Source organism: Lepidochelys kempii, chromosome 1 (assembly GCF_965140265.1).
Source record: "Lepidochelys kempii isolate rLepKem1 chromosome 1, rLepKem1.hap2, whole genome shotgun sequence".
In the NCBI taxonomy this organism is placed as follows: domain Eukaryota; kingdom Metazoa; phylum Chordata; order Testudines; family Cheloniidae; genus Lepidochelys; species Lepidochelys kempii.
In genome coordinates this window covers 226618444-226643321 of record NC_133256.1, presented here as the reverse complement: position 1 = coordinate 226643321, position 24878 = coordinate 226618444, and the positions used below count along the sequence as shown (strand labels likewise).

Sequence of the window (24878 nt, the reverse complement as noted above, 5' to 3'; positions counted from 1 at the left end):
GTGGGGGCAAAAGAGCTATCTGGCTTTAAGATTAAACTCGATAAGTTTATGGAGGAGATGGTATGATGGGATAACATGGTTTTGGTAATTAAATATTCATGGTAAATAGGCCCAATGGCGTGTGATGGGATATTAGATGGGGTGGGATCTGAGTTACCCCGGAAAGAATTTTCTGTAGTATCTGGCTGATGAATCTTGCCCATATGCTCAGGGTTTAGCTGATCGCCATATTTGGGGTCGGGAAGGAATTTTCCTCCAGGGCAGATTGGAAGAGACCCTGGAGGTTTTTCGCCTTCCTCTGTAGCATGGGGCATGGGTCACTTGCTGGAGGATTCTCTGCTCCTTGAAGTCTTTAAACCACGATTTGAGGACTTCAATAGCACAGACATAGGTGAGAGGTTTTGCAGGAGTGTGGGTGAAATTCTGTGGCCTGCGTTGTGCAGGAGGTCAGACTAGATGATCATAATGGTCCCTTCAGACCTAAATATCTATGAAACTATGAATCATCTGGACCCATGGAAAAGAAGCCCTTGAGGAATTCCACCATGATTTCAACAATTTCCATCCCACCATCAACCTCAGCCTGGACCAGTCCACACAAGAGATCCACTTCCTGGACACTAGGGTGCTAATAAGCGATGGTCACACAAACGCCACCCTATACCGGAAACCTGCCGACCGCTATACTTACCTACATGCCTCCAGCTTTCATCCAGACCACACCACATGATCCATTGTCTCTGTCTGAGGGGTTGGAGCAAATGCGGTTGTATCGTAGAGCTTGGCTGTAGACAAACACCTAAAAGATCTCTATCAAGCATTCTTTCAACTACAGTACCCACCTGCTGAAGTGAAGAAACAGATTGACAGAGCCAGAAGAGTACCCAGAAGTTACCTACTACAGGACAGGCCCAACAAAGAAAATAACAGAACGCCACTAGCCATCGCCTTCGGCCCCCAACTAAAACCTCTCCAACGCATCATCAAGGATCTACATCCTATCCTGAAGGATGACCCATCACTCTCACAGATCTTGGGAGACAGGCCAGTCCTTGCTTACAGACAGCCCTCCAACCTGAAGCAAATACTCACCAGCAATCACACACCACACAACAAAAACAGTAACCCAGGAACCTATCCTTGCAACAAAGCCCGTTGCCAACTGTGTTCACATATCTATTCAGGGGACACCATCATAGGGCCTAATCACATCAGCCACACTATCAGAGGCTCGTCACTTGCACATCTACCAATGTGATATATGCCATCATGTGCCAGGAATGCCCCTCTGCCATGTACATTGGTCAAACTGGGCAGTCTCTACGTAAAAGAATAAATGGACACAAATCAGACATCAAGAATTATAACATTCAAAAACCAGTCGGAGAACACTTCAGTCTCTCTGGTCACTCGCTTACAGACCTAAAAGTGGCAATTCTTCAACAAAAAAACTTCAAAAACAGACTCCGAGAGATTGCTGAATTGGAATTCATTTGCAAATTCGATACAATTAACTTAGGCTTGAATATAGACTGGGAGTGGATGTGTCATTACACAAAGTAAAACTATTTCCCCTTTATTCCCCTCCTACTGTTCTTGTAAAGTGCTGGAAATGGTCCACCTTGATTAGAAAGGTTTCCCTGTCCCCGCGCTCTCCTGCTGGTAATAGCTCACCTTTCCTGATCACTCTTATTACAGTCTGTATGGTAACACCCATTGTTTCATGTTCTCTGTATATATAAAATCTCCCCACTATATTTTCCACTGTATGCATCCGATGAAGTGAGCTGTAGCTCACGAAAGCTTATGCTCTAATAAATTTATTAGTCTCTAAGGTGCCACAAGTACTCCTTTTCTTTTTACAGATACAGACTAACATGGCTGCTACTCTGAAACCATTCAAGGAACAGTCACTTTAAAAAACAAACACAGGCACACACAAAAAACCCAGAAAGAGAATTGATTTATATTTGTGCACATGCCACAAATACTAGTATCCTTCCAGTAAGGTGAGGGTGAATTTTTATGTCACTAGTAAAATAGACATATGATTTATGTGCCACAGTAGAGACTCATGCTATGGGTCCTTGATTTGCCACTATCTCTGAGTGGCACTCAGATGTAGTGGAGACTAGTGGGCATAAAGAGTACAGCTCACTGATCTTTGGTTGCCCAGCCCTGACAGAATTTAGAGGAGCAGTGGGGCTACTTTAATTTCTGTCACTGGCATAGAACATTATACCTGCTGGAGGAGGATTAGGCATGATGGCACTCCATTCCACCAGGCACCAGCCCCACTGTTGACAGCACAGAGTGCCCGAGGCAAGCAACAGTTGGGTTTGTTGCCCGGTGTGCGTCGCACCAATGACCACATCAGGGTGGAGAAGCAGTGAGTTTTATTTGAAGCTTTAAATAGGGCGCAGGGAGACTGAACTGTTTTAAATTTTGCAGCCCCACATGCAGATTACAGTATACAATTCATATTTTTGCTTATTTTATTATATAAGCTTATATAATTATTTGTTGCTTTGTACAATACCGTAGCTAATTAGCTAAAGCAGCTAGTTTTGGGTTTTTTTAGTGGAATTGCTTGAGCTTTGCTTTATTTGGTTTTATTTGTTACAGGTTTTTTGCTAAACATTTTTGCCTTATTTATATGTTTTTTAGGCCGAAGCTGGCCTTGGCTAGCAAGCCGTATGCAAACCTGTTTGTGTGCTAGCTTTTTTATAGTTTTGCAGGGTTACAGAAGGTTTAAGGAGCGGAGGGGCTTCAGTTTGCCTGGGCCTAGAGCAAGAGGGCTTTATTGACACTTGTGGTTTTTTACCCTTCCGAGTTACCTAGATTAGTGCTCAGTGTCACCACCAACTTTTTTTTTTGAGAACACTTAATAAGCTTGTAACTGAGGTTTTTTTATATTTTAAGGACAACAAGTGATTAAGCGCTGAGGAGTTAGAATTTTTAACAAGAGGATATAATGGGGCTTTTGTGGAGCGGGAGGCACATATTTTATATATGAGTGCTTTATAACAGGCAAGCAAGAGGAGAATGATAATACACAACACGGCACCTGTGAACAGGAGAGTAACAATACCTTCCCCCAGGTTGGGTAGCCATTTCCAGAGTGATTCAAAATAGTGAGCTCTTTTTGGGGGCTTTTTATTGGTTAAGAGCCTGTTCGGCTGACAGGATGTGCTTGTTAATATTTTGTGAATTTTTTGGGACATATGACATATGGGACATATGTATGACATACAGCATTTATTTTTAATTAGGGCACACATTCCGCCCTGTGCAGCCAAAAGGTAATTTAGGGCCTGGCGGTTTTGCAGGGACAACAACCGGAGTTGATAAAGTTCCGTGCTGAGGCTCCTCTCTATGGCCAAGGTTTTATTGGCGAACTTGGTGAGGAATACAGAAAGCTGGCGATAGAACTTGGCCAGTTTACCCACCCCATATGCTGGGAGAAGGATTATATTGAATTTATTTTTTTTATTAATGGGTTAGGGGGTGGCATACAGGGACTGCTGATGCCGGGGACGGCCCGACGGGAGCTGGGCCATGACCCGAAAGGGAGGGGTAAGGTATTCCAAATAACAGCTTCCGTGCCAACGGTGGGGTAGCCATTTATAGGCTGAGTTACCACAGACATAAAAGGACTGTCCATTGGCTACCATGCCATTGTGACCTAATTTGTGGACTGCGGCTTCTAAGGAGTTATAATATTGAAGCCCTTTGCCTGTGTTTTGGCCAGCACTGTTACATAGAGGAATAGTGGTATTTGCGGATGGGGACAAATAAAACTGACAGGTACTATTACCAGCAAACCAGGTATGGTTAGCAGTGGCCTCCTGGCGATAACAAAGGAGGCCCATGGGGACGGAGCGTAGCTGGGTGGGTTTGGGGGCATGGGTCGCATTCCAGTAAGGTTTTTAAGGGATTAGTGTTGTTGCTAACCTTGGCCTTTTTAGTACAGTTTTTTGTTAAGGTGGGCTGCGTTTGCAACCGAGTGGCATTTGCTTTTATTTATTTGTTATAGAGGTCTGACCAGTTGTGGAGGGTTGCCCTTTAAGGGAAGCTGGCCGCATGGTAGGGGATTTGGGAACATATTTAGCAGTTGGACAGATTAAATTTCTGGGCAAAGGCGATTTTGAGGGCCTTATAGGTATTGACATTTAAATTAATGGTTTTTATTTTTTTTTTTTAGAGAGAGAGAGAGAGGTGGGGAATACTAGGCAAATGACACCCACTATGAGGGACCTTATGGTGTATATGCCCTGGTAGCCCCTCTCTTCCCCCTGTGCTTATGTTTTTTTAAATAATAATTTGAGTTTAAGATTGTTGGAGGGTGACGTGGTGATGGGCTGGACGGTCCACCGTTTCGCTGGTGGAGGAGTAGGCACTGCCTTCAGGCGAGAGTGATGGATCCAGTTTTTGTGTCCCTTGACCTTTGCCGCTGTGTGGGAAACCAGCAGGATGGTGTGGAGTTCCTTCCACTTCTCTTGGAGAGGCTTGTCCTTCCAAGTACGAACAAGCACGGAGTTACCTGGCTGCAAGGAGTGGACAGGGGCATTCAGTGGAAGAGACTGGAAGTCTTTGGTATACCTGTGGAGAGAAGAGAGAACAGCAGACAGAGAGCACATATACTGAGACAAAAAAACACATTTTATTTTTTACTTTTTTGCCAGAACCGGTGTTTTATTTATAGGCTATGCCCTTTTAAACATAATTTTAAAGGGACTAAGCCCTAATTTATTTTTTGGGAGAGCGTGGACACTGAGTAGGATAAGGGGCAGAGCATCGGGCCCTCAAAGGGAGGCTTCTTGGCACACTTTTGAGAGGTGTCGCTTAAGGGTTTGATTGGTACGCTTTATTACACCATTGGCCTGCGGTCTCCATGGCGTATGGAGTTTTCAAGGGATCTGTAAGGCATCTGACAGGTGTCGAATGATTTTTTATGTGAAGTGCGTCCCATTGTTAGATTTTATTTATTGGGGGAGTCCGAAGCGGGGAATAATTTTTTTAACAAACTTGAGGGCCACTGCTTTGGCAGTGCAATTATGGCATGGGAAGACTTCAGGCCATTCGCTGAATCGGTCCACCAAGATGAGGAGATATTTGAACCCTTGAGTTTGGGGAAGCTTAGTAAAATTTATTTGCCACACTAGTCCGGGGCCTGGAGTGGGTTTTAGGGTAGCTGGTGTTACTGGATGTCCTGGCCGAGGGTTATTTTTTTGGCAGACTAAACAGTCAGCTTGTATTTGGGTAGCTAGGGGTCGGAGTTCTGAAGTCAAGAAGTATTTTTTTATTAGCTGAATAAGGGCTTTTTTGCCGGCGTGAGTGGTTTGGTGTAGCTGCTGCAGTACTGGCCGGATTAAGCCCTTTGGTAGGAGGATTTGGGGGGGGGAGCCCTTTGGTAGGAGGATTTGGGGGGGGGGGGGATGAAGCCATTTTTTTTTTTTTTTTTTTGAAGATTGAGTTTGTTAGCTAGTTTTTGGGTTTTTTTTAGAGTACTGAGGGGTTGGAAGCTCCCCCACTGATGGGATAAGGGTATGCATGTGGGCATCCTCAGCTTCCGGTGGAGTTAAGGTGGCGGCATGCTTGGCTTCTCTGTCCGCCTTGCATTGCCCCTGGCCACGTCTCAGTTTTTTTTTTGATGGGCTTTACAGTGCACCACCGCTACTTCCGAGGGGAGTTGTACGGCTTTTAGGAGCTGGAGAATTTGGGGCCCGTCGTTGACTGGGGAGCCTTGGGCCATTAGCATTCCCCTTTGCTTTTACAGGCCAGCATGGGCATGTAGCACCCTAAAGGCATACTTTGAATTGGTAAAAATGTTGACCCGCTTTCCCTTTGACAGTTTGAGCGCACGGGTCAGGGCTACCAGCTCAGGCAGCTTGGCAGAGGTCCCGGTGGGCAACCTCTCGGCCTCTACTTTTTTGACACTCGTGGTCTTTCACCCTCCCGAGTTACCTAGAGTAGTGCCCAGTGTCACCAACACCACTGTGCCCCTCATATGCTCCCTCTTTGAAACCCATGGGTCGGGGATATGGCTGGAGCAGGAGGCACCAGAGGATCATCACCAGCTTTCTATGGCAGGAGAGTCCCCCTATGCAAGGGAAATTCTCTATCAAATATCTCTTGCCACAAAGTAGCTTTAGAGGACTGGAGAATCTGGACCTATGCATTGCCATTTGGTAGATTACTTATTTAAATGCCCAAATGTTAAACAACAGCCCAGCATAAAGAAAAGGGAGAATCAGGACAAAAAAATAGAAAAGGAGATGACAAAAAAAGAAGAAAGTGGAAATACAGATGTCTGTGAAGAGAGGTGATGTAAGCCAGTATTAGAGAACATGAAATGAACCAACGCAACTTGAATATAGACTATCAAATACTTTCAGCAAACTGCTCATAAGAAATCTTTGGACTGTGTATTCTTAGCACACACAAAATGGTTAATAAATTGAGAAAATCATAAGCTCCTTGAAGATAGTCCATGAAAAGGAAGAGACGTTAAATTTGCTGTTAAATAAATTATTCACAACAGTTCATTCACTTTGTGTGTGTGTGTGTGAGAGAGAGAGAGAGAAAATTAATTTGGGATTCCTCAATATAAATGCAAAGTTGTTGTAGTTTTTGATTACCAATAATAAAATAATATTTGAAACCTCTCAAGTTCACCTTTGTACCATATGTCATATAAACAAATATTCAGCTTATGTATTATTCCCTTCTGAATTATTAGTAAAAGTCAGGAATTTAGGAAAAAATTTGAGCCAAAGCATTCTGTTTAAATTTGAATAAGAAACATATCTGACAGCTGAAGAAACAAAAAAGATGAGGCATCAAAGCAGCATATATATTGACAAACATTGTGAGGGATCCCTTGCCTTTGTTTGAAATATCCATAGATGCTAGTTCATTATCAGACTACTTACTGTATGTGTGGCGGCTTTCATTTTCTATCAAGTAACAATCTTTTAGGGCTGTCAGTGAGTAATAAGATTGCATGTGAAGGGATACAAATTGTGGTATAGTGTAAAACGATTCCAAACTTCTATCATAATAAATTTGAGGTGGAGCGAGTGAGTTAAGTCTGGCAGTTTATCAGAAATGGTGATATTTGGCATAGACTGCTATTAAGCAGATTATGTTATCTCTTAGGAACTGAGAATGCTGCGGTCAAGAGGAAATCAATTTCCTAGGGTGCTACAATAAATTTGTCTTTTATCTAGCAACTTTCTAATTGCAGCCCCCAAGGGAACAATAAGCCAAAAACCAGGCAGATAGTTTCTTCCCTGTCCCCCTTTTTCTTCATCTAAATTGTTTTTGGCATCCTAATAACTTTGCACATTAAAGGTGTGGAAAACATTGAAGACTAGAGTTGTTGATGTCAAATATACAGTAAGGTTACTTGGTAAAAAGCAGACCTTACTGAGCAGTTTTGTGGGGATGTTTAAGTCTTTTTGCTCAGATTACTTTATTAAAGCTGGGAGAGGCCCAATTAGTACTAAAGTTTCTTCCATCCTGCAGGATCTGAAAGAAGCTATATAAAAGAGAAGGTTTTCCCAACTTGAGTCTTAAGGAGGTAACTGTAGTATGGAATATTACCTCTCCTTCTATTCAGGTTTTCATTTCTCCCCCCTATGAATACTATAGCATGCAACTGTAGCAGTGTTCAGAGGCTCTGTAAGTAGATTCATCTTTAACGCTGTTGTTCATGAGTACTTTAGCTGGAGAAAAAAAATCCTCAGTTTGGAACTGGAGTTTTGTTTGTTTTTAAGAGTATTATTATTTCTGGTTCTAGTAGTGGTGTTTAAAATTAAGAACAAAAGTTTAAAATACTCTCACATTCTTGTAACTTAAATTCTTTTTGGTCCTGATCCTGCAGCTTCTCTGCACTCGTGGTTTCCCTGTGTCCATACAGAAAATTTCAAGAAGAGGGCCTTAGTTTATTATGTTCTGTAATATGGACTTTGATTTTAAGGTTGAGATAGGATGGAAGGCAGTGAGATACTGCTTCCCCCTCTTCAGCCTGGATATCTGAGAGGGTGATTGGGCTGTGATTTGCAGAACTTGTTTGAGATGAGGGACCTCAGAAAATGAGCAGAGCTGCCAATGGCCACTCAGTTGCTTTATTTGTCCTTAAGATTAGCTGTTGAGTTGGACATTCTGACAGCCCAGAGCAGGGGTGGGCAAACTTTTCGGCCCGAGGGCCACATCTGGGTATAGAAATTGTATGGCGGGCCATGAATGCTCACGAAATTGGTGTTGGGGTACAGGGTCTGGCTGGGGGTGTGGGCTCTGGGGTGGGGCTGGGGATAATTGGGTTGGGGTGTAGGAGGGTGCTCCAGGCTAGAACTGAGGGGTTTGGAGGGCGGGAGGGGGATCAAGGCTGGGGCAGAGGGTTGGGGCTTGGGGACGGGGGGTGAGGGTTCTGGTTGGGGGTTCAGGCTCTGGGGTGGGGCCGGGGATTAGGGGTTTGGGGTGCAGGAGGGTGCTCCGGGCTGGGACCAAGGGCTTTGGAGGGTGGAAGGGGGATCAGGGCTTGGGCAGGGCTTTGGGGTGCGGGGGGGTGGCTTAGGGGTGTAGGCTCCAGGCGGCGCTTACCTCAAAGAACTCCCAGAAACAGCGGCATGTCCCCCACTCCAGCTCCTACGCAGAGGCTCAGCTAGGCGACTCTGCTGTGTGCTGCCCCATCTGCAGCTCCCATTGGCCATAGTTTGTCCACCCCAGCCCAGAGTTTAAGTGATAGTGAAAGATAAATTGGGGGAATTTAACAAAGTAATAATTAGCTATATAGTTACAAACAGCTCAATATGATTAACATCCTGATTCAGCAAATCACTTAAATGCTTAAGTACTTGTCTGAATTGGGTCCTGACACACAGTTGTGTATGAGGCTATAAATAGTGCATGTTTAATTTAGGGATGGTCAAAAAATTTATGATGGAACATTTTTCTATTGTAAAAAGTCTGTTTTATCAAAATTGAAATGTTGTGAAAAGGTAAAAGCATTCAATTTTATTGAAACAGAATGATTTTTCATTTCATAACTTTAAAAATTTATATGTTTATATATTTTAGTTTTTACTAAACCGAATACCAATCATACAACACCAGTTGGAAGACCAATTACCAATGAGCAAACTAAGTACCAATTTCCAAATCAATTAGAATACAAGTTACAAAACCAAAAAACAATTACCAAGCCAATTACCATAATGAATTATCAATGTGAATGTCAATTACCAGTTTCCAGTTGCTGTTTAGAATGCCAAACACCAATTATTTTACATTATTTTATTTTATATTTTTAAAAAAATTATTAAACCCTGATTTAAAATAATGTAAAAATAAAATGAAAAAATAAGATATTTCAAAACTGAAACAAAACCTCTTGATTCACCTAAAATAATTTTAAAAAATATTGTTTAACAGAAAATCTCAAAATTTTGACATATTATGATTTAGAAAAATGTTTTCCTCTGAAATGTCAGAATTTTTCATGGAATGGAAATTCAGCATTTCAACAGCCCTAGTTTAATACTCTTTGGGAACCCTTTTATAATCATCTCTGTTGGATATGCAGTGAATTTGTGGGTCCTGTTCTACCTTGCTCTTTAATAAACATAATTGAAGAGGTGGGACCAGATTCAGCCCTGCTGAAAGCAGTACAACTGCATTAACTGCTGTGGAGGTACGCCATAGCTGACTTTGGCCAGCAGTGGTTATGTTTTCATAGATATCAAATATATGTAACAAAAATAGCTAAGGCATCCAAAGGAAGAAGGTGAGAACTCTAACATTCCACACGTCTGTCCAAAGATTAGTCATAAGAAGGGCTTTTGAATATGGCAAATGTACCATTTAGTATTTTATGTATGACCATTCTAACGATGTGGGTCCCAATTCAGCAAAGCATGTAAGCATGTGTTCAAAATAGGAATAACTTGTGCTTAAAGATAAGCACATGCTTAAGTGCTTTGCTGAAACGAGCCTCCACTTCATACTGGGAATACTAGTAATGTCTCAGTTCTCTAGGTTTCAGAGTAACAGCCGTGTTAGTCTGTATTCACAAAAAGAAAAGGAGTACTTGTGGCACCTTAGAGACTAATCAATTTATTTCTCTATTTAGTTCTCTAGGGATTTTTAAAAAAACTATTTCTAGTGTATTCTTAAAAAGGGAAGAAAAAACCCCACAACCTTTTTGGGCTGTAGGAGCTACATGATGTGGCAGTAAGGAGCATGGGAATTGTTTAGGAAATCTAAACGGTTTGTGTGCTTGTTTACACACCAATGCTGAAGATGATCTTCCATATTATAGCATTGCTGATGTTTAAGCTTGGGGCAGGGGTGGCCAGCCTGAGCCTGAGAAGGAGCCAGAATTTACCAATGTACATTGCCAAAGAGCCACAGTAATAAGTCAGCAGCCCCACATCTGCTCCGGCCCATCCACCCCCTCTTCCACCCTCCCCCCAGCTCCCAGCCACAGGCAGCTTGGCTGATCAGTGCCTCCCCCGCCCTCCTGATCAGCTATTTCATGGGATGCAGGAGGCTCTGGGGGGAGGGAGAGGAGTGAGGGCATGGTAGGCTCAGGGGAGGGGGCGGGAAGGGGTGGAGTGGGGTCAGGGCCTGTGGCAGAGCCAGGGGTTGAGCAGTGAGCACCCCCCAGGACATTGGAAAGTTGGCACCTGTAGCTCCAGCCCCGGAGTCGATGCCTATACAAGGAGCCGCATATTAACTTCTGAAGAGCCGCATGTGACTCCAGAGCCACAGGTTGGCCACCCCTGGCTTGGGGGAAGGTTTGAGCGTACTCCTGCACTTTTTCTTCAGCCCAGCCGTAAATTTACTGGTGTTCTTTTTAATGCTATAAAGAAAACAACTTACAGAATCATGATGTTATTTTTAAAAATGAAAACAAAGGAAGATCTTGATCTTCTTCTGGCCTCCCTGCCAATTTGGGTCCAGATTTTCAATTTAAGAGAGTATTGTAGTTAATGGAGTAGGAATTTGGGAGACAGGACTTCCAAATCCCATTCCCAGTTCCTGACACAGAGTAGTTGTGTTGACCTTGGGTGAGTCACTTAATATCTCTGTGCCTCAGTAAAATATCTGAGGTGCTGTGTAGTTTAAGTATTTAATGTTGTTATGTCTACCTGAAGTTTTCATGATTTTGTTTGATATGAAATAAATTTTGTCAAATTAGAGTTATTGCTGTAGCAGAGCAAAATAAAGATGGCAACTGTGAATGAGTATAGACTTTACTTCCTCCTGGAAATGATAGATAGCTGTGAGATGAATAAAAGGAATTATGTAGCCCAAGAAGAGAATACTGACAATTCCTTAATTCTGATGGCTGTAGTCACAATATATATTAAATATGTATTTTGAAGAAGGAAAAAATCCAAAATAAATAATTATATAGATGGTCTTTGCTGAAAATCCTGTTACTACACCTTGCATTACCTTGACTGCTAAGTCAAAACCTGTTATAATCCTCTTTATTGTAACAACATTTCTACCAAATAAAAATGATTTGGTTCCAATTACAGGATTATGATTGGGTAATAGGGTTGTTTTCTTTAGACGTAGACAATGTAAATAAAAGCTGAAGGCTTTTTCACAGTGATGGTAACTGTTTATGTTTTTCTAGGGTTGATTGAGAACTGAGAAGCCTCGAATCCAGCAAATATCAGTCAGCAACAATTAGGCTTGTTCCTAACAGAAAACATGTCTGAAATTGATTTTGAGGAATTAGCCGAAATAGGTAAACATTTTTTTATTGCACTTCAAATAGTATCTTTGTAGAATTACAGATGATTTAATAGAGCGTCTTCATTAAGGGAGAAATTTCACAGGCATTTCGTAATAATATTTTGAGCAATCCAATATGAGTTATAGCCACTGTACTGCTGTGTATCCTATTAAAGCCATTGGGGTTGAAGGTTAGTTTAATACATGCAGCTTTTATGAATTATTGGTATATGTTCCCAGTGCAATTCTAGGCTATCGGAATATCACCATCATCACATATTGTGGCACAAATGGGAGTCATTACTCCAAAGAGACAAGTACTGAATGTGCATAGAGATTGCAGTATTGCATGTTATCTCCGAATATGTTAGAAGAATAGAGCAATATGACCCTGGTTTTACAGGGCTCATCATTTTGAAAAATCAGTGTTTAAAATACCCCAAAAACCTGACTTTTGAGGATGCCAGACTGAACCTCAGAGGAGGAACCTTTCACAATCTCTATTTTACTCTATCTTTCCTGCTCTGTCCCATATTATCACTTTGATTTCCCAGTCATCATGTACTTTCACAGCAGCTGGCTCCCATTTTAGTCCTGGGGACAGAGCCAAAATCCAGTTAAGTCAATGGAAATTAGAATCCCATTGATCTCAGTAGGCTTTGGATCAGGCCTTTCCTTTTCCCCCATAGCCAGGGTTAACAGTAGGAACTGCCAGTAGGAACTGAAGCAGGGTGATGAACTCCTATCATATATAGGCAAAACACAGTAGTTCTGTTGTTCCCAGTTTGAAATAATGAATATTTTTTACTATGAGACATCCTTCCTCCTACCTTTGCCAAAAATTAAAGAATGGTTAATAAGGAATTATTTCAAGCAGTTCAAGGTAGCTAGTCTAAAAAAAAAGTTCATGATTTATAGTGGGGCCTCTTTAATCACTGCAGGTAACTACAGTACAAATGAATACACGTTTGCTTTACATCTGCAGTTCTTTACCATGTGAGTCTCAACCAGCCAGAGTTAATTATAAATTTTTACACTTAAGATTGCCTATATACAGTACAGAATAAGCTTAAGAGTGGCTGTGTGTTTAAAAAACTTTGGTTTAAATTTCTGGGTCTTTCATGTTAAAAAGCATACTGTATATTTAGGTCAATACAGCCTTTTGTATATCAGTTGATTCTGGTGAACTCACTGTTCGTAAGCACATTTGTTTACTAAACAATTCTCCTTGTTCTACCCCATGATGTTAATGTGTAACTCTTTCTATCCCTGCCCTGCTTTATTGTTTTTTGTTTGCTTACTAAGGTTGATTATACTGTGCAGAAACTTAAAATTCAAAAGCAAAACTGAACACAGTTGTCCTTGTTCTGATTTTTAATATGATTCAAAGTTGGGTTTTTTTGTTGTTGGTTGGTTGCATTTTATAAAAAAAAAAAAAAAATCATGTCTGGGTTGCGTTTTTATTATCCATTACTTCCCAACCAGCTCTCAGGGCATAAGTGTTCTGTCCTTACAGCCACCGCATCCAGCTGTTCAGAGTGGTATATTTTTGCTTTTGTAGTTCATCATTTTTAAAAGGTAGGAAAGTATAAATTTGTAGATAATGTTATGAATTTTATCTTTACATTTGTGTGGAGGTCACAAATAGGTTATTTTAATAGCTACCTCTTTTTTCTAAGACTAGAAGTGCCACTATTTTATTTTCTATGGATTTTTTTATTGTGAGAGTTCAGGGAGAATGTAAAGATATTTAAAGAAAACCACACACGCATGCATACCTGTACAAATCCTAGGCCCAGCCCTGAGTGTAATCATTTTTCATGTTTTTTAAATGCATTTTTGTTACAAAGCCATGTTAAAAGGCAAAATGAGACCAAAAAGCCCTCCACAACCCTAATATATTCCTGTTTAAAGGATAATCTGAAAGACATTGGAAATTGTGCAATGGAAAACAAACCAAAGAAATTATTTAGAAAGAGTATTTCCCCCACAGTTATTAGTTATTTGCACATAAATCTGATTGGAATCAATACCTTATATACTCTCTTTTCCCATATGTATCTCGGGTAGAGGTCAAGTTATATGAAATACATAGGTGTTGAGAATGCAAAATGTTGTTGTTGAAACACCCAAAAAGTGGAGGTAATAATGTTCCTCTTAAAGTGATGGTCCCTATTGTATTCCACTGAGGGGCACACCATGAACACCATGCATCCAGAGTTGGAGAATTTGAAAGTAATGTCTGTTGGTCCGCGCACGTGCCCTGGCTCACCTTGTGCTTCCATCCGAGGTGATAAAGGGCAGGGCGGATCCGTCCACAAGGTATCCAGACCCGATGGTGGAATAAGAACTTTTTAGCCTGATCCCAGTGGTTCTGCCAGTACTAGCAGGGCTCCTCTCTTCCTCTCCTGACAACACGGTGGCTGCATCAGCCAGATCAATTCTCCACCAGATCAATTCAGACAGTTCCAGGAGCTGTTAAGGAGAGTCTAGGGGAAACTCCAGATCCCTGTAGAAGAGATCCAAGATTCCCAGCACAAGCGTCTGGATATCCTTCGCCAGTGAGAATAGCATTGCTGATTAGCAAAGCCATACTGGAAGCTGCCAGAACGGTATGGCACACCCCAGCCACATGCACAGTTACTCCCAAAGGAGTGAAAAAATGCTATGTTCTAGCCACAGACTCCACATTTTTCTCACCTCCACCCCCAAATTCCCTTGTAGTCCAGGCTACTACAGAAAGATCTAAACAACAACACCCTTGATCTACAGATAAAGAAAGGAAGTGCTTAGATCTTCTGGGTTGTAAAGTATTCTCATTTTCCAGCCTGCCACTGAGAATTGCAAACTATCAGGCATTGTTAGTCAAATATGATTTCTGGGATTACAGCAAATTCAAGAAGTTTGCCCTTCAATCTGCGGTAGATACAGCGGACGCTTCTCCACAGCCATGACTATAGAGATAGTCATGTGTCAAGAGTCCTGGTTCCACTCTTCTTGTTTACCTAGGGAGCTCCAGAAATGAAGACCTTCCCTTCAACAAATCCCATCTTTTTAACCAGAAGACAGATGAGTTGCTACATACACTGAAAGAATCCATGGCTACTCTTTGCTCATTGGACATCTGCACTCACACCCTGAAGAGAAAATTCCACCAACATTTGTCCACATGATGGCATAGATCTCCTCAGTTGTACCCACAAAGACCTTATGAGCCCCCAAGGAAATGCCAGAAAACACAGAGGTCTCACCTTCCTGGTCCCTCCTTGTAGGCTCCAACCTCACAGACCCAGCCAAGAGGTATTTTTGATGCAAGCCCGAGAGATGCCGACTACTAAATCTACCACCTCGTGACCATTCTACTACTTTTGGGGCCATTTAGCACTCTTTCCCCATCCTTGGAGTGCAATAATAACGGACAGGTGGGTGTTGAATGTCATCCACTATGGCTATACGATTGAGTTTTTCATGCTACCTTCTCCAAAACCCTCCTCCCCATCCCCTTTGGGGCCCACTTTCACTACAGTATTCCTGCCCAAGAGATGAACTCCTTTTTACAAAGGGGTTCAGTAGAACCCATTCCTCCAGAATATCAGGGAACGTGATTTTCCTCAATTTACTTCTGGATACCCAAGAAGAAAGGCAGGTGGAAACTAATCCTCAATCTTCGGCACCTCAATCATTTTATCTGCAAGCTCAAATTTCATCTGATCATGCTGGGAGAAAATGGGAAGTGGTTTATGGCTCTCGATATGAAAGCTACTTACTTTCACATTGATAATCACCATGACCCTAGACAATTCACAGTGGGCACCCATAATTTCCAGTACAGAGTGCTCCCCTTTGGGATAGACACTGCTCCCAGAGTCTTCACCAAAATATTCTCTGGCGTAGTGGCCCACATCAGGTGTTACAGCCTCATGTTTCCATATCTCAGCAATTGGCTCCTGGCTGCCAGATCCAGGCAAGAAGCACAAGTGTCGACTTCGATGCTACTCAACCTCCTCTATTCTGTCAGAGTTAGTGTCAACATCGAGAAATATATCCTTGAGCCCACACAATCTCTGTACTTCTTTGGGGTTACCAAAAACTCTGTCACAGCTTGAGCTTACTTACAACAGACAGATTTGAGACAATGAGCAACATTATAGCTTGCATCAGGAACAATCCTCATCTATCCACCAGGACTTGCCCATCCCTCCTTGCCCCCCCCTCCCCCCCGCCACATGGCTTCTTGTACTTACATGACTCCCTTCACATGACTGCACCTTTGCTGCCTTCAGACCTGACTCCAGTCTGTCTGCTCACCCAACCATCACTCCATGGACCTATAATGTTGACAATCCCCAATAAGGTACTGTCATCCCTCCATTGGTGGACAAACCCACATCAGGTGTGAATGGGGGTTTCCTTCCTTCCCTCGTTTTCAGACGACAGTCATCACTGACACATCTCTAGTAGGCTGTAAAGCCTACATGGACGATCACATGGCACATGGTGTACCCGAGAATCCAGCATGCACATAAACACCCTAGAACTCCAACCAGTACAAAAGGCCTGCCAATCCTTTCTTCCATTCATTCACTCCCACCACATTCTCATTATATCAGACAACACCATCCCTGTCTTCTAGATCAACAAATGGGGGAATGAGATTGAAGGCTCTGTGCGGCGAAGCGGTCAGTCTCTGGAATTGGTACATCAATCACCAGATCGTCTTGTCCACAGCCTATCTCCCTGGGACACAAAATGTACTTGCAGACTCACCCTGCAGACATTTTTGAGATCAACCACTAGTGGGAACTTCACGATTCCATAATACACAACATTTTCACCTGGTGGAGGACCCTGACCAGAGATCTATTTGTTCTGCAGATGAACAGCAAATGGACCACATACTGCTACAGGGGATGCCTCAGCCACCACTTTTAGAGCGATACTCTCCTACTTTCCTTGTCAGACCAACTCATTTATGCCTTCCCTCCATTACCGCACCTGCCTTGATCTGATGAGACAGAGAGACAGTCATTTGATTGCCCCTTGCTGGCCTAAACAGTTCTGGTTTCCCAATCTCCTCCACATGTCGTCATTCTGCCCACTGATTCCCATCCCCAATTCACCGATCAGTTGACCCAGTACAATGGCTAGATCTGACATCCCAATCCATGTGTGCTACACCTCAGAGTGTGGTATTTAGATGGGCCTCTACTTTATGTAAGGGGACTGTTGCCCCCTTACTAACATTCAGTGGGTGTGTTCTGGTTGGCTAGCTCCCAGTACTAAAAGGGGAAGGGTCTATGGGAAACCAGGACCCTGAGACTGATAGTCCTCAGGAACAATGGAGAGAGGCCAATGCTCCAGGTCAGCCTGAATGACAGGGTGCGCAGGCTAATCAGGGAGTCAGGAGCCCAGGGAGCTCCCGTACTCTGTGTGAGCTGGATTTGCCTGGGTCAGACAGAGTGGGGCCAAGCTAAGGAGAAAGCAGGGGCCCGAGCTGAGCCAGGTCCAGAGGGACCAGAAAAGCAGCCCAGAGAGAGCAGACTTGCCCTGGGAGCAGAGCTGCAGCAACCAGAGCCAGAGGGGCCAGAAGAGCAGCCCACAAAGCAGGTCAATGCTGGGAGCAGAGTCACAGAAGCAGCCGGCAGAGCAGACCTGTCCTGGGAGCAGAGCTGCAGCAACCAGAGCCAGAGGGGCCAGAGAAGCAGCCCAGGGAGCTGGAGGCAGAGCAGCAGCAGCAGTGCTGAGACAGAGTGGTGGAGCTGGGGCTGGAGCAGTGCGGAGCTGGGTGCGGTGAGCAGCTGGGGAGAGCGAGGGGGACCCTGGGGGCCCAGCGCAGGTTGACACCTCAGCCAAGAGGCTCTGCAGGCCAGGCTTGGATCGTAACCCCGACAGGGCGGGGGCGACACTGGGAAGAAGGGTCCTACCACTTAGAGCCTGAGAGCGTGTGGCCACCACCAGAGCAAGTGTCCGACCCACAGCACCCCGCAGCACAGCCAGGGCCTGAGAAGGAGGCCTGGGACTTACAAGGAACAGCCTGTGAACTGCCCTGACATTCCAGAGACACGGTTTGTGACGTTCCCTGCCACAGAGTGGGGTGATGTGTTTCCTTTCACCTTTCCCATTTTTCCTTCTTCTTTTTAAAATTAATTGTTGATTAAATAACTTGCATTTGCTTTAAATTGTATGTAGTGGTCAATGGGTCAGAGAAGTGCCCAGGGCAGAGAGAGTACCCCGGAGTGGGGACACCCTAGCCCCTGTCCTAGGTGACCACAGCAGGGTTGGGGGTCGAGCCCCTCAGGAATCCTGGGCCCAGCCTTGTTGGGGTTGTTGGGGTTGTGAGGACTCTGCCAGACAGGAGAGTGGAAGGAGAGTCCTCAAGGGCAGAGAGGCCACTGGGTAAAGGAGGTGGGAGTGAGGACTCAGATCCTTTCGCTAGCCCACTTCACCGGGGTAGTGCAGAAGCCAGAAAAGTTCCCCACAATAGCGGGACTATTCCCCCGCTTACATTTAGTACAGACATGTTCATTGGTGGCTGGTATAATAGGCCAGGGAGGCTGTGCCTCCTCTGGTGCTGCCTTGGCTGCCGGACCCCCGATTTCAGGGTTTTGGGGGGAAGTTTTTGATTTATTATGCCCCATGTAGGTTCCGGGGCGGCTGAGGAGGTGGTATGTGCTATTCAGCTTCCCGCATTCATCAGTAATCTCCTTGGACTCCAGAGAGAAGGTGTGGGGCACTCAAGGCTCCTCTGGCTGCGGGGGGTGTCTCGGTGTTGGGGCTGACCGCAAGTTACCGTGGCCTGTTATTACAGGATGGTCCAGGTAGAGCTAGTAGTAAACTGGCTTTGATCGGCTGGGCTGGCTTGCAGCCCCTCCAACTGGATAAACAAGCGAGGAGATAAGCATGGCCCAAGAGTGTTAAGTGTGGGAATAGAAAGCAATAGTGTTTCCTGCCAGAGCCTGCTTGTGGATGTATACACCCCCTGAGAAAGAGCCGATGATAAAAACGGCTATGAGAATTGCTTTAGACGAACAGTCTCACCTGTGGACCTTGGCCTTGTGGGTGCCACCCCGTGCTGGAGCAGCGCCTGCTACGAGCCCTCAAGGACAAGGCTGGAGGGTCCGGGACTGTCCGTAGCATTGGTTCTTGCTTGCCTGCTTGGTTGCTGGAAAGCACGTATTTAGTAATGCGTGAAGGCTGGGAAGCTTATTATACTTTGGCAATAAAACTGGTTATACTTATACACCTGGTGTGGTTTCATTGAGTGTATCCGAGCCCCCCTTTGGCACGACACTCAGGGCTCCAGCCGTGTGGAGGGTAGGGGGCCTCAGGGCTGCAGAGGCAGGGCTAGCCTCCCCAAAGGGGGGCTCCACCCACCAGCCATGGACGTGTTTTTCGGCTGTACAAAACATTCTTTCCAGAAGCAGGAAAGATTCCACTAAGCGATGTTACCAAGCCAAGTGGAAACACTTCTCATCTTGGGCTCAATACAAAGGAGTCTTACCAGAATCTTACCAGCGGGGATCCCCTCATCCTAGACTACAGTCTCTCCTTAAAGTCATCAGGTCTCGCCCTCCGTTCTTTGAGAGTCCACCTGGTGGCAGTTAGCGTGTTCAACCCTCCAGTGGAAGGTTACTCTGTCATGCGTCTGCTTACTGCAAGGTTTTGGAAAGGCCTCATCAGAACCTTTCCACCTGTCCAAATGATCGCACTCCAGTGGGACCTGAATCTAGTTTCTGTGCTAACAACACCATCCTTTGAGCTGTTAGCTTCATGCTCCATGTCCTTCCTTTCTATGAATGTTGCCTTCCTGGTTGCTATTACTTCTGTGAGATGGGTCGGCGAGCTCAAGGCTCTGATGACAGACCTGCCTTTCATGGTGTTCCACAAGGATTAAGTCTCCCTACGTCTACACCTCAAATTTGTCCCAAAGATGGTCTCCCAGTTTCACATCAATCAAACCATCTACTTACCTGTTTTTCTTCCGAAACCACATGCTTCTCCAGAGGAATGTCGACTCCATTCCCTTGACGTACGGCGAGCTCTTGCTCTCTACCTACAAAGAGCAAAACCAAACAGGAAGTCCCCCTGACTACTTGTGGCAGAAGCAGAGAGACTCAAGGGGCAAGCCAGCTCCACCCAAAGAATTCCAAATGGATTTCTGGTTGCTTTAAACTCTGCTACCAACTATCAGGCCTACCTCCTACAGGGGTGTGGGCTCACTCCTCGCAAGCTCAGCCTTCAACCACAGCCTCCCTTCAGGACATTGCACTTGTAGACGTATATATAGCAGTCTTGCAGAGTTCAGTGCACACCTTTTGCAGCACACTACACCTAAGTGCAGGACTCGGCAGCGGACGCCTCCTTTGATATGGCAGTTCTCTACACAACCATTCCATCCTTATCCTCGCACCCTTTTCCAACTTAGGTACTGGTTGTCAGTCACCCTCAGTGGAATAGTCACTTGCATAGCACTCAAAGAAGAAAAGGAGGTAACTTACCTGTAACAGGAGGTTCTTTAAGAGGTGTGGTCTCTATCTGTATTCCACTTCCTGCCCACATTCCCCTCTGCTGCAGATTGGTCAATTCAGAATAGAGAAGGAACTGAAGACACGGTCTGTCCACCCCGCCCTTTATTGCCTCGGACAGAAGCATAAGGCGAACAAGGGTGCATGCACAAACCAACAGACACTACTTTCAAATTCTCCAACTCTGGACGCATGGTTTGCATGTGTAACCCTCAGTAGAATACAGATAGGGACCACACATCTCAAAGAACCTCCAGTTACAGGCAAGTAACCTCCTCTTCTTGATATAACTTGTATGATAAAGAAACAGGTGACATACAGTGAGTGATATGCTTTGGGAGGAAAATAATGTGTCTCTTTAAATATCAGCCTTTCTTAATTTAAGCTATCAGGTCACTTGCATGTTAGTATATTTCTCAGAATCATTCTTTTGCCCAGTATTGAAATACTAATGGCTGTGACTTTTGCATTCAGCTCACAATGTGTTTGATCTAGGTATTTGTTTTCCCACACCAAGGCCTGTGCACGCTTAGGATCATCTCTGTTTAAGTATCACACTTGTTTTTGGTGAAATGCCATGTCCATGTACAGTAAAGGGCTCCTTTTCTTTTTACCTTTCATTGAAAATTTCAGTGAAAGGTAGTTTGGGCCTTTGAGAGTCCAATCCAGTGTCCACTCAAGTAAATGGAAAGACTCCTATTGAGTTCACTGCGTTTTGCATCAGGCCCTTAGTGCTTTTCTTAGGCTGTCTAACCCACTGTGTCCCCCAGTACATTTAAGGTTTCAGACAGTGATTTTTCTGTCTCAAAGAGCTTACAGTCGAAGTATAAAACAAGGTATGACAGACAGACGGGGAAGCGTAAGGAAACAGTGAGACAACATAGATTGTTATGACAAGCAGTGGTCACAGCATAACAACTGCCTAACCATTGTCAAGTTTTTTTGGGCATTGTAGCCAAGAAGAACTTAAAGGAGGGCAATGAGAGAGCTTTGCTGCAGATTTTCATGGGAGCTCCTCCCATGTATGCAGCCCAGCATAGGAGAAAATATGAAGGTGCTTCTTTGAAAATGTAATAAATGAGTGAGTGAAGAAAGCTGTCGTCATTGGCAGGATGGAGCGTGGATCTCAATTTCACAATATTATATGCAAGATAAAAGAAGGTTTTTTAGTAGTTGATTTTATAAATTCTTGCTTTCTGCTTTAGAATTACAGAAAGATGAGGCAGAACATGCAGTAATGGAGAAGCGAAAGACCTCCTTCACACCAGCAACATGTGAAGACACTGAACTAAGCATTAATCATCCATACTACGATGTTGCAAGGCATGGCATTGTACAGCTAGCAGGTATATATGTAAAAATTAAAATGCATGACATTTCCTAGATTTAGCAGATGTTACTCAACACCTTATTATATTATTTCATATTACACTCTTTAAAGTGATAGATGGGAATAGTGTAGACACTTTGGACCCCAGTTCAGAAAAGAACCTAAGCATATGCTTAACTTCAGACATGTGACTAGAGTTTAAGTACACGCTTCAGTGCTTTGCCAGTTCAGGACCATTGGCCACAATTGGTTTTGTTTAAAAACAAATGTACAAGACCTAAATATGAATAGATGTATTTGTTTCTAATCAGTGAAAATTTGTTTTGTTTTTCATTTCCTGTATGTTCTGAAGCCAGACACATGATCATTCTGTGAGCCCACAAGAAACCAAAAAAAATAACTGAGCAGTCTAAAGTGTTGCTGTCTAAAATGAATGAAATGCAAAATGTAAACTTATCAGTGTAAATGGTGAAAATGTAAATTTATCACCTGACTTTCAAAGGTGAAGTCAAGGGGAGCTGCCAGTGCTTCACACCTTTGAAAATCAGATCATTAGATTTTAAAAAATTCTGCTTTTAATAACGTATAGCATTTTATTTGTGACAGGTAAGCACATCTTTAAAATGTTTATCTTGATAGTGTCCCTTATGGGTTTTTTCCTTTGATTTGTTTTGGGCACTATTTTAACTTGCAACACAACAGTAATGCATAAGCCTGAGCTTATGAGTAACTTTAACATTTTTGACAGGTTTCAGAGTAACAGCCGTGTTAGTCTGTATTCGCAAAAAGAAAAGGAGTACTTGTGGCACCTTAGAGACTAACCAATTTATTAGAGCATAAGCTTTCGTGAGCTACAGCTCACTTCCTCAGATGCATATCATGGAAACTGCAGCAGGCTTTATATATACACAGAGAATATGAAACAATACCTACTCCCACCCCACTGTCCTGCTGGTAATAGCTTATCTAAAGTGATCATCAGGTGGGCCATTTCCAGCACAAATCCAGGTTTTCTCACCCTCCACCCCCCCACACAAATTCACTCTCCTGCTGGTGATAGCCCATCCAAAGTGACAACTCTTTACACAATGTGCATGACAATCAAGTTGGGCTATTTCCTGCACAAATCCAGGTTTTCTCACATCCCCCCCACCCCCATACACACACAAACTCACTCTCCTGCTGGTAATAGCTCATCCAAACTGACCACTCTTCAAGTTTAAATCCAAGTTAAACCAGAACATCTGGGGGGGGGGGTAGGAAAAAACAAGAGGAAACAGGCTACCTTGCATAATGACTTAGCCACTCCCAGTCTCTATTTAAGCCTAAATTAATAGTATCCAATTTGCAAATGAATTCCAATTCAGCAGTTTCTCGCTGGAGTCTGGATTTGAAGTTTTTTTGTTTTAAGATAGCGACCTTCATGTCTGTGATTGCGTGACCAGAGAGATTGAAGTGTGAATTTGTGTGGGGGGGTGGAGGGTGAGAAAACCTGGATTTGTGCTGGAAATGGCCCACCTGATGATCACTTTAGATAAGCTATTACCAGCAGGACAGTGGGGTGGGAGTAGGTATTGTTTCATATTCTCTGTGTATATATAAAGCCTGCTGCAGTTTCCATGATATGCATCTGAGGAAGTGAGCTGTAGCTCACGAAAGCTTATGCTCTAATAAATTGGTTAGTCTCTAAGGTGCCACAAGTACTCCTTTTCTTTTAACATTTTTGCACCTAAACTACAAAGCCTGGCATTTTTTTACAGAATGAAATAATAACTAATAGTATTTCCCACTTGTCACCCTGATGAATCCCAAAATTCTTTACTTGCACAGGGCTAGATCATGAATTTCCCGAATAAGGATGAATTTAAGCATATCCTTCAATGCTTTCCTGAATCTAGGCCATAGATGGCAGTCTAAGAGTCATTAGTACTTGATCAATTGATTTACTCTGGAGATCTTGAAGTATTAGATGAGCCAATTCCCTCTGATATGGCCAGACTCAGAGATGTCTGGGTTGACACACACAGAGGGTGAAATCCTAGCTCTGTTGAAGTTGATAGGAATTTCACCATTGACTTCTATGGGGCCATGATTTTACCCGTAATATCTGTTGAAGATATATGTATATTTTCAGGTAAAACTAATTTTTCTCAGCTTCAGCACAAACTTGATACACAATGTAAGAGTTTTAAACCCATGGCTAAGAGAGTACAAGATTCAAACTCTGTTAGGGTTGTCAACTTTCTAATCGCACATACCTGAACACCCTTGCCACACCACCTGCCCTCCCCTTCCTGAGGCCATGCCCCTGCCCTGCCCCTTCTCTGAAGCCACACCCCTGCTCCCTCCATCCCCCCTCCCTCTGTCTCTTGCCCTCCCACCCCCTCACTCACTTTCACCAGGCAGGGGCAGGGGATTGGGGTGCAGGACTGAGTGAGGGCTCTGGCTGGGGGGAGTAAGCTCTGGGATGGGGCCCAGGATGAGGGGTTTGGGGTGCAGGAAGGGGCTCTGGGGTGGGGTTGGGGATGAGGGGATTGGGGTGCAGGAAGAGGCTCCAGGCTGAGGCAGAGGGGTTCAGAGTGCAGGAGGGGGCTCAGGGATGGAGCAGGGGGTTGTGGTGCAGGCTCTGGGAGGGAGTTTGGGTGCAGGAGGGAGTTCCGACCTGGGGCAGGGTATTGGGGTGTTGGAGGGGATAGAGGGTGCAGGCTCCAGTTGGGCATCGCTTACCTCGGGAAGCTCCTGGAAGCGGCTGGCATGTCCAGCTCCTAGGCGGAGGGGCCAGGTGGTTCCGTGCGAGGCCCCTGCCTGCAGGCACTGCAACCACAACTCCCATTTGCCATGTTCCCAGCCAATGGGAGCTGCAGAGTCAGCGCTTGGGGCAGCACACAGAGACCCCTGGCCTACCCTGCTCCTAAGAGCTGGAAGTGCTGGCCGCTTCCAGGAGCTGTACGGAGCCAGGGCAGTTAGGGAGCCTGCCTTAGCCCCGCTGCCCCACCAACCGGATTTTTAGTGGTCTATTAAAAACTCCTGGATTGTTTTCAGTAGCCACCGGGAGTTCGAGACTGATTACAGTAGACTCCCGGCCGGTCCGGGATGGTTGGCAACCCTCAATTCTATTGACTGAGCAAGATACTAATCTGACAGAACAAAAATACTTTCGGGTGTTTGTGTCAGGACCTCAGCCAGGGCTGACCTTAGGGAAAATGGTGGCCTGGGAAACTTGTATTTTGGTGCCCGCTGACTCCCCGAGTTCCCCCACAAATCGCCTC

The 24878-nt window shown here is 44.2% G+C and overlaps 1 protein-coding gene across 11 annotated transcripts in view; it reads left to right on the top strand.

Moving 5' to 3' along the window:
- Positions 1-24878, top strand: part of ARHGAP8 (Rho GTPase activating protein 8) — a 171773-nt gene that overhangs the window by 21149 nt on the left and 125746 nt on the right. For 10 of the 11 annotated variants that reach the window (XM_073316346.1, XM_073316355.1, XM_073316333.1 and 7 more), the window contains exons 2-3: positions 11654-11767; positions 21485-21625. In XM_073316346.1, coding sequence (XP_073172447.1) covers positions 11731-11767; positions 21485-21625 — 178 coding nt within the window. In that variant the 5' untranslated portion in view covers positions 11654-11730. The remainder of the gene's footprint in view (positions 1-11653; positions 11768-21484; positions 21626-24878) is intronic. The other variant, XM_073316303.1, reaches the window with a different exon arrangement.